Consider the following 9,778-nt stretch of genomic DNA (forward strand, 5'->3'; position numbering starts at 1 on the left):
CCAGGCTTGGAATGCACATTATGGCCACAGGGAGGTACTCCACTCCTGCAAATACAGGAAACATCACACCCTAACTCACTAACACTCCACTTCTAACTCAAAGGTTGGACTAATCTGGACAGGCACAAAACTGAGTGAGATGACAGGTCACTGGTAACATATTTAATGGGTTACAGCAAAGTCACAATAATAACTGAATCCAAACTTAAACATACAGCAAACATTTCATATTACATTTTACAGACATTTCACTTCAAATGTTTATTTAACAACCAATGTGCAAATCCCCACTAACAAAGATTTAGTTGTGAAAGTTGTTTTTGTTGCAAAAACAGAAAAAAATGCGTGATGGATGTGGATTTGCATCAATGCTGAACAGTTATGTTTTACCGAATATAGTCCAACAAATACACGATCTTTAGACCAATTTTGCCTTAGATATTTGAGTATTTAAAGCTGCACTAATCAATATGTTTACACTACCATATATATAATGTGAACAGTGTCACTCTTTATGAAAAAACCCACAGATAATTATCCCAACCCTGCAGTTCCTCTACAGAGCTCTCCAGCCCCCAGTTTTATGGTTTGGTTCCGTCTTAGCTTTGTTTTTAACAGGCAGCTGATTTCAGTTAAAACGCTCTAACAACACGTTAGACTGCTACTGCTGTACCTCCTATGCCCGAAACAGCAGAAAGACACAGTTAGCAACTACCTGTTAAACATAACGTTACTGGAGCATTAAGCATCTAAAAAGCCTGATAATGTTCTCAGGGGTTGGTGGAGACCAAAACAGAGCTAAATGACAGTGAAATTCATATGTTGAACACAAACACCACGAAATGGTGATACCGTTGCTATGTGTCTGTTGGATGGGCAAGTGTTTGTAAGATGGTAATATGTCAGTTGTGTGTTACAACCTGTTCTGCTGCTCACAAGTGGTCAAACAAATCAATTAGTACCGATATACACTCACCTAAAGGATTATTAGGAACACCTGTTCAATTTCTCATTAATGCAATTATCTAATCAATCAATCACATGGCAGTTAAGGCTGGTCAAGACAATCTCCTGAACTCCAAACTGAATGTCAGAATGGGAAAGAAAGGTGATTTAAGCAATTTGGAGCGTGGCATGGTTGTTGGTGCCAGACGGGCCGGTCGGAGTATTTCACAATCTGCTCAGTTACTGGGATTTTCACGCACAACCATTTCTAGGGTTTACAAAGAATGGTGTGAAAAGGGAAAAACATCCAGTTTGCAGCAATCCTGTGGGCAAAAAAGACTTGTTGATGCTAGAGGTCAGAGGAGAATGGGCAGACTGATTCAAGCTGATAGAATAGCAACTTTGACTGGAATAACCACTCGTTACAACCGAGGTATGCAGCAGAGCATTTGTGAAGCCACAACACGCACAACCTTGAGGCGGATGGGCTACAACCGCAGAAGACCCAAGCGGGTACCACTCATCTCCACTACAAATAGGAAAAAGAAGCTACAATTTGACATAGAGTCACCAAATTGGTCAGTTGACGACTGGAAAAATGTTGCCTGGTCCGATGAGTCTCGATTTCTGTTGAGACATTCAGATGGTGTAGAGTCAGAATTTGGCGGTAAACAGAATGAGAACATGGATCCATCATGCCTTGTCACCACTGTGCAGGCTGTGGTGGTGGTGTATGGTGTGGGGGATGTTTTCTTGGCACACTTTAGGCCCCTTAGTGCCAATCGGGCATCGTTTAAATGCCACCGGCCTACCTGAGCATTGTTCTGACCATGTCCATCCTTTATGGCCCCTGTATCCATCCTCTGATGGCTACTTCCAGCAGGATAATGCACCATGTCACAAAGCTCGAATCATTTCAAATTGGTTTCTTGAACAGACAATGAGTTCACTGTACTAAAATGGCCCCCACAGTTACCAGATCTCAACCCAAGCATCTTTGGGATGTGGTGGAACTGGACCTTCGTGCCCGGATGTGCATCCCACAAATCTCCATCAACTGCAAGATGCTATCCTATCAATATGGCAAACATTTCTAAAGAATGCTTTCAGGACCTTGTTGATCAATGCCACTAGAATTAAGGCAGTTCGAGGCAAAGGGGGTCAACACAGTATAGTATGGTGTTCCTAATAATCATATAGGTGAGTGTATATGTTATATATATATATATATATATAATATATATATAAATACATATATACTACCGTTCAAAGTTTGGGGTCACATTGAAATGTCCTTATTTTTGAAGGAAAGCACTGTACTTTTCAATGAAGATAACTTTAAATAGTCTTAATTTGAAGAAATACACTCTATACCTGAATGTGGTAAATGACTATTCTAGCTGCAAATGTCTGGTTTTTGGTGCAATATCTACATAGGTGTATAGAGGCCCATTTCCAGCAAATATCACTCCGTGTTCTAATGGTACATGTGTTTGCTCATGGCTCAGAAAGCTATTGATGATTAGAAAACCCTTGTGCACATGTTCAAACATCTGAAACCAGTTTAGGTCGTTAAGAAAGCTACAAAACTGACCTCCTTTGAGCAGATTGAGTTTCTGGAGCATCACATTTGTGGGTCAATTAAACGCTCAGAATGGCCAGAAAAAGAGAACTTTTAGACTCGACAGTCTATTCTTGCCTTAGAAATGAAGGCTATCCATGCGAGACATTGCTAAGAAATTGAAGATTCTACAACGATGTTACTACTCCTTCAGAGGACAGCACAAACAGAAGTAGAAAAAGAAGTGGGAGGCCGCGTTGCACAACTGAGCAAGAAGATAAGTACATTAGAGTCTCTAGTTTGAGAAACAGACGCCTCACAGGTCCCCAACTGGCATCTTCATTAAATAGTCCCACAAAACACCAGTGTCAACATACATCTGTGAAGAGGGGCTGCGGTGGGATCTGGGCTTAAGGGCCAAGTGGCAAAGAAAAAGCCATATCTGAGAGGGCAATAAAAGAAAAAGATTAAGATGGGCAAAAGAACACAGACATTGGACAGGGAAGACTGGAAAAAAGTGTTGTGGAGGATGAATCCAAGTTTGAGGTGTTTGGATCACAAAGAAGAACGTTGTGTAGAGCAGAAACACATGAAAAGATGCTGGAAGAATGCTGACGCCATCTGTTAAGCATGGTGAGGTAATATGATGGTCTGGGGTTGGCTTTGGTGTGCGGTAAGGTGGGAGATTTGTACACGGGTAAAAGGGATTCTGATTAAGGAAGGCTATCACTCCATTTTGCAACGCCATGCATACCCAGTGGACAGCGCTTGATTGGAGCCAATTCATCTCCAACAGGACAATGACCCTAAACACACCTCCAAATGTTGCAAGAACTATTTAGAGCAGAAGCAGGCAGCGGTATTCTATCGTAATGGAGTGGCCAGCGCAGTCACCAGATCTCAACCCATTGAGCTGTTGTGGGAGCAGTTTGACGTATGGTAGCAAGAAGTGCCCATCCAACCAATCAACTGTGGGAGCTGCTTCTGGAAGCGTGGGGTGTAATTTCTCCAGATACCTCAACAAATTAACAGCTAGAATGCCAAAGGTCTGCAATGTGGAATTGCTAGCAAATGGAGGATCTTTGACGAAAGCACAAGTTTGATGTAAAAAAAAATATATTTCAAATACAAATCATTATTTCTAACTTGTCAATGTCTTGACTCTATTTTATTCATTTCAACGTATGGTGGTGAATAAGTGTGACTTTTCAGAAACACAAAATTGTTTGGGTGACCCCAAACTTGGAACGGTAGTGTGTGTGTGTGTGTGTGTGTGTGTGTATATATATATATATATCAACCAACATTTCTTTTTTATAATTTTTTTTTTTTTGAAGAATTGTGACCAAGATATGTAACATTTTACAGTGTAAAAATAAACTCTCCAGTGCTCTCTGGTGGACAAACTATGTAATGGAGACACGGTTTCTAAATGACAGTGCCAGCATATAGACAGACGTTATTAACCTAGGAAAACGGCTCGGTGGATAATGTTGGCCATGCCAATGTATCAATCAGGCTCTGGGTGTTAGGTTGCTAAACAGACCTACTGTGCATAATATGCATTTGATCTTGTGTATTCCCTTCCCATGCTGGCTACACTTCCCTAGTGGAAGTGCTGGGCATACGGCAAGACTTGGAGGGCGCAGATTCTTCAAAAACGTCATCCTCCATGCCTTCTTCTATGGGCTTCATCTTTGAGGTTTTGGTCCCAGGGGATTCTAAAACCAATTAAAAAAATGAAAAAGAATTTGAACTGAATCAATTAAAATGTAATGAATTCTATTTCACGTGGCCCCTATTGTTATTCATCAAGAATTTTCTACGTTTTTAAATTCTTAGTTCACCGTAGACTAGAGGCATGCAAGGAAAACATTTGTCTTCAAGAATTCAAGAAAACCTGGTGAATAATTAATTGAAAATTATCATTGATGAGTATTTCTTCAAGTTCATTGTGCCAGGACAAATTTTATTTAGACACAGTTCAATTTGTCTGTATGTTAAAAGTATACGGCTTTGAAAAAAAAATAACACACTAAATAGCTCCTGTTAGAAGGATTTAAATGCTAGTGACGTTTTGAGCCCACGTCTTTCCTATCAGCTTCTGGTTGTTGTCTTATCATTTTGAGGTTAAGCAAATAAACCAATGGAATACTCTCCAGTAAACTGGTCTGCTGAAAGGCAATCAGGGTTGCAGTGACCTGGAAACACATTAAAACATCCTATTACATGGCTTGGTAGAATACTTGCCTCCGATTTGTCAATCATGGCATTCTAAGGTCTGCTATTCATGTATAACAGACGGTTGCTAAGTATAACAGACCGTTGCCATGGACAGAGTTCTGATCCTAACCCCATGTTTTTAACATGTTTTTACACTTTCAACGCTTTTTTCAACTTTTTAGATGTTTTTACTACACTACGTAACACTAACTTATTAACTTTAGTTTTACGGTTATTTTTGAAATTTATGGTCAATAAACCTCCTTTATAGGAAATTGTACCTAATGTTTGAGTTAGAAAAGCAGATATTAGGAATTATTTTGAAAAAAATTAAAAGAATTTATGTTGATGGATAATCACAGACTGGAATATGTCAACTTTTACTCAATACTATTTCAAAAACACTTCAATTTGTTTTCCAAATGCTATAAAATTGAACAAGACACCCCAAAATGAAAAGTAGAGATTTGTACTTGCCAAAGAGATAAGCAATATCTGTTATTAATTCACTGCTGCAACTTATATTCACACTGTTTTATGTTCATACTGCACTTTAGTTATGTTGTCACTGTTTTATTTATGTTCACACTTGCACTACAATTGCACTTGTTCAATCAATGGTTTTATCAACATAATCCTTTAACCTAATCTCACTTTACTTCTACTTAACATTTGGATTTCTTGCACTGTAGCTATGTTATTTTACATTACCTGAAACACTTAATGACTGGCTCTTTTCTTACTCTTACTTTTACATTGAATCAAATGGGAGCAACTTCAACTAAATAATTTCCCTGAGGGAATCAATAAAGTATTCTGATTCTGACTATTCAGGCTGATTCTGTATTATTTATGTATAAATATATGCTGTGATTCTGTAAGTCCTGCATCACCCCGTCTGGGTTTTAATTCACAATAATGTCAGTCTGACTCTGGGGGATGATGCGACTTACGGAGCGAGGATCCAGCCGATCCTCCTCGTAGGATCTGGTTCAGGACATCATCAGTGTCGCTGGTGCTCGCCATGCTGTTCCTCATCTGCATCATCGACAGTTGAGAGCACAGGCTGGGCTGACGTTCCATCTTCTTCACTGCCTAGGACACATCCACCAATAAGCATTGTTGTAGCTGTCATGCATTAAAGCGTCCACATTCTGCTCATTTTCAGGTTCATAATTGTATTTTGAGGTTGTACCAGAATAGGTTTACATGGTTTCATTTTCAAAAAACACCATATTTTTGTTGTAGTGCACATTGCTGCAGATCCTGTTTTCACCCTGTGTGTTCAGGTCTCTGTTTTAACTACAGAGTGAGACATCTCGCTTCTATACTATCTTTGTTGGGAGTCGCACATGCAGTAGCTTGGTAAGATCACATTGGCTAGACAACTCTTTCTCCAACTTTGGTCACTACAAGGCAGGATTAGCTGGGAGATTTCTTCTAGCCGAGGTCCACTTGTGGAATAGCTGCAGAACATGGACATGGAAGTAGTTCTTTTGGAGATTATGGTGAACTAGTGTGTGTTGTGACAGGGTTTTGCCATTGAGAACAAGCTTGCATGTTAGCGCTAGCATGTGCTACGATTAGCTTCATCTCGGCTAGTGACGTAGAAAGCCGTGCAGATTTTGAACAGCTCATCTGGAGACTGAAGACAGCACCAGAGACACAAAATAACACCCCAAATCCCAGAAGAGTGATTTTTTTTCATACAATGGGAACTTTAAGATGTTGATGTGTTGATATTTCCAGTGTTTGTGCCACCATAAAGGTTTTTTGTTATTATAGTTTGACAGCAGAACAGGACCCACCTTGTCACTGAGTGTGGGGTCATTCAGAGAGTACAGTTTGTTGGTGATGTCTTTGCCAATCAGGTACCGGAACACCTCATTGAGGAAAGTATCTGACTCCAGGAAGTAGGTGAGCCTCTCTCGAGACCAACACAGGAACTTACAGTTCTCCTCTGCCACGATGGTCACCTGTTAATCAAACACAACATTTATTTTTCAGGAAATAAGGATTGTATGATTTATCCATTAAACAGAAGGAACTGCTCACCCATCATTCATTTCACCACTGCAGTCATTAAGGAGAAACAAAGCAGTTTGTATTTATTTATTTTTCTATTCATTTAAAGCTATAGTGCGCAACTATTTCATATTAACGAGCATCCGTTACATTCAAATGAGTTTACACAAAGCTAATTGAGCCTATCGGCTATAAAAAATTCTGTCTGTAGTTCTAAATAAGGCTATGTTCACAAAATGGTGCCGTCGGTCGACTTTCGTGCGCAGAAGGTGAGTGATACGGTCATAGAAATTAAAAGGATAGAAAGGCCATTGAACTGTTTCCCGTGGTCAATTGACTGGTACACAATAAAATGGCGATTGTTGTCAGCAAACGAGCCGAATGAAGCTGTCACTCATGGCGATTTGAATGTAATGGACGCTCATTAATATGAAATAGTTTGTGTGGATTAGGCATGAAGCTAATTTGACTCATAAAGTGGCTGGCTCTCTGTCTCGTCCCCTTACTTCTCCGCTGCTCGTTTGTCCAATCCTGCAAAACATCAGACAACGACGGCTTCTTATGGGAAGTTTATACGTTACCATGGCAATGGTACACATAAAAAATGGCTGCTGCTGTGACCATTCTGCTACGTTGATTTGAATGGATCCATTTTATTTCTATGGACGCGGTTTACGTCACCGCTGAGAAAGGACAACAGCAGCATTCAGTTTTGGAGACAAGAGGACATAAAAACTACAAGATAATTACCTCTTCTGAGTCCACCATGTTTTTAAATCCACCGTTTCCTCCTTGAGCTACGAGCAATTGGTGGGGGAGGGGTGGTGTGCGTTCAGGCTTGAGTCATGTGGAGAGTGTGGTTGTCATTAACGTAGAATTCCTCATGGGGGCGACAGAAACTACGCACTATAGAGTGTGTAATCCCAGAGGCAACTTAGCCATGAAGGCGCAAAAGCTTCGTTTGTCTATTTCTTTTATCTATCTGATTTTCTTATTACCTGAAACTTTTCTCCTCTGTGCATCTCAGTGGACCTGAACTCTGGAGAGTCAATGAATGAATTGGTATAGATGTTGTGGAGGAAATGGCCTCGGTATGATACCTTCATCCTGTCGCACAGAAACATCAAAGTCAAAGCTTCAAAAATAAATGTTGAAACAAAGTTAAAAATATGCATCAAAATTTCCTGTTGTTTGTTTTGTTAACCAGCAATCCTAAACCCATACTGACAGCTATGGATATCAATTTAAAATGAAATAAAATTGCAAATTGGAGAAGCCGAAACAACAGAATGTGCATTTTGAATTGATAACAGCACCCAGAGCCAACATTCCATCTTATTGATTAATTGTCATTTCATCCCCAAACTATAATTTCAGTAACATTAATTAAAAAAAAATGATTCCATTCCAGTTAAAACTTCCATTTAAAATCCATTCAGTTTAGTTTGGGTCACAGAAAATTTGTGTAATATGAATCAATCACTGAGACAGACATATGGTATCATTCAAGGACAACACAGACCCAGAGTTAAAGAGACAGCACATACTTTCCTTTGAGGAGAATGCTGAGGCGTTCGTCCACAGACGTCTTGTCCTCGGCGGCGTAGGCCTGGCCTTTCTTCAGTGTCTGGATGGTGCAGAACTGTCCCGTGAGCCTCTGAAACAGAGCCTGCCGCACATGGAGGGGCTCAAACATCCGCTTGTAGACGGACCGCAGCTCCCTGTCGATCTTAATCTGACAGAGCAAAATCACGGCATAACTCATCTTTCAAAGAAAAATCTAACATTACACGCAAATTTCAGTTATTGTCCACGAGGAAGACCTCAGGGATCTCTTGTCTGGGTTGGCCATATTGGGACATGGGTTCTGTCAGAGTCAGGGAAAGGATGTTATTTCATATCGCAATATGTTAAATTTCTGCACGGGACGTTACATTTGTGTGTGTGTGTGTGTGTGTGTGTGTGTGTGTGTGTGCATTAGTGTTAATTTTGTCACCTGTTTTTAGTCCTTGTTAGTTTTAGTCATATTTAGTCATTCACATGTTTGTTTGTTAGTCATGTTTTAGTTGACTGAAAGTCTCGTCATTTTAGTCTAGTTTTAGTCAAAAGAGAACTCAGGTATCTTAGTCAAGTCTTTTTTTAAATAAATTATTTCTGAGATTATTTCTGATAAACATTTCAGTCAAATAGTGTTTCACACATCTCAAATATTGGTTAAATGTCATAATTACCTGACAAAATACACTTTGTTAAACGCGACAGTTCTCCATTTTTTTCATTTCATGTTTATTTGAATAGGGACAGATGCTTAGACAGAGACATTGTGCACAAAACTCACAATGTCCAGATACAGCAGGTTTATCGCTATACGTAATTCAATGCCGTTCAGAAGGGCTTTGTACTCAAGACTCATAACAGTTAGTTAACAGTCAGTCTGTGTGTGTGTGTGTGTGTGTGTGTGTGTGTGTGTGTGTGTGTTGTGTGTCGGTGTGTGGTGTGTTGTGTGTGTGTGTGTGTGTGTGTGTGTGTAAAGTTGCTGAAGAGAGAAGAGAACGAGGGAAGCAGACGTGTAGATGTGACCAGAGCAGAGTTGGTGGAATACGTTTATGTTTTGTACACAGTGTGTGCGGTGCAGACTGAAAGCCAAGTTCATTCATCTGCTCACCAGAAACGGGAAATGAAACAGAATATTAATGTGCTCTTGTTGCGCCGTGTGCGCTGATGCGCTCATCCGGTGACATTTCCAAACGACTTTCTACCGTTGCTTAAAGCCCATGTTGCAGGTTTAATTTTCCAACGAATTTGCACTTATTGATTGTTGGTAATAAACATTCAAACTGTTATACACTGTATATGATATTGAAAAGTATCACATAACATAAAATAACACGAAAAAGTAGGTAATATTACAGTGGTTTGCTTTTCTCCCACAATTAAGGTGACCAGATTTCTCAGACAAAATCCGTGGACATTTTCATCTCAGAAGCGTATTTACCTCCAAAACGCGTCATGTTTTTATTTTTG

At 39.8% G+C, this 9,778-nt stretch overlaps 1 protein-coding gene and 1 long non-coding RNA gene across 3 annotated transcripts in view; one reads left to right on the top strand and one right to left on the bottom strand.

Moving 5' to 3' along the window:
• The first annotated feature begins 282 nt into the window (after nt 1–282).
• Nucleotides 283–7,469, top strand: LOC116698483 (uncharacterized). The gene is made up of 5 exons (XR_004334219.1): nt 283–398; nt 1,763–1,766; nt 3,450–3,455; nt 7,324–7,330; nt 7,458–7,469. It is a non-coding gene; the product is annotated as an uncharacterized LOC116698483 (long non-coding RNA).
• popdc1 (popeye domain cAMP effector 1) overlaps nt 3,831–9,778 on the bottom strand; it is a 24,968-nt gene continuing 19,020 nt past the window's right edge. The window contains exons 4-8 of one of the 2 annotated variants that reach the window (XM_032530416.1): nt 8,302–8,489; nt 7,753–7,861; nt 6,538–6,705; nt 5,683–5,824; nt 3,831–4,227 (exon numbers count right to left, since the gene is read on the bottom strand). In XM_032530416.1, coding sequence (XP_032386307.1) covers nt 4,103–4,227; nt 5,683–5,824; nt 6,538–6,705; nt 7,753–7,861; nt 8,302–8,489 — 732 coding nt within the window. In that variant the 3' untranslated portion in view covers nt 3,831–4,102. Of the gene's footprint in view, nt 4,228–4,624; nt 4,708–5,682; nt 5,825–6,537; nt 6,706–7,752; nt 7,862–8,301; nt 8,490–9,778 lie in introns of those variants that run through there. The other variant, XM_032530417.1, reaches the window with a different exon arrangement.

The sequence above is a fragment of the Etheostoma spectabile genome, chromosome 12 (assembly GCF_008692095.1).
Source record: "Etheostoma spectabile isolate EspeVRDwgs_2016 chromosome 12, UIUC_Espe_1.0, whole genome shotgun sequence".
In the NCBI taxonomy this organism is placed as follows: domain Eukaryota; kingdom Metazoa; phylum Chordata; class Actinopteri; order Perciformes; family Percidae; genus Etheostoma; species Etheostoma spectabile.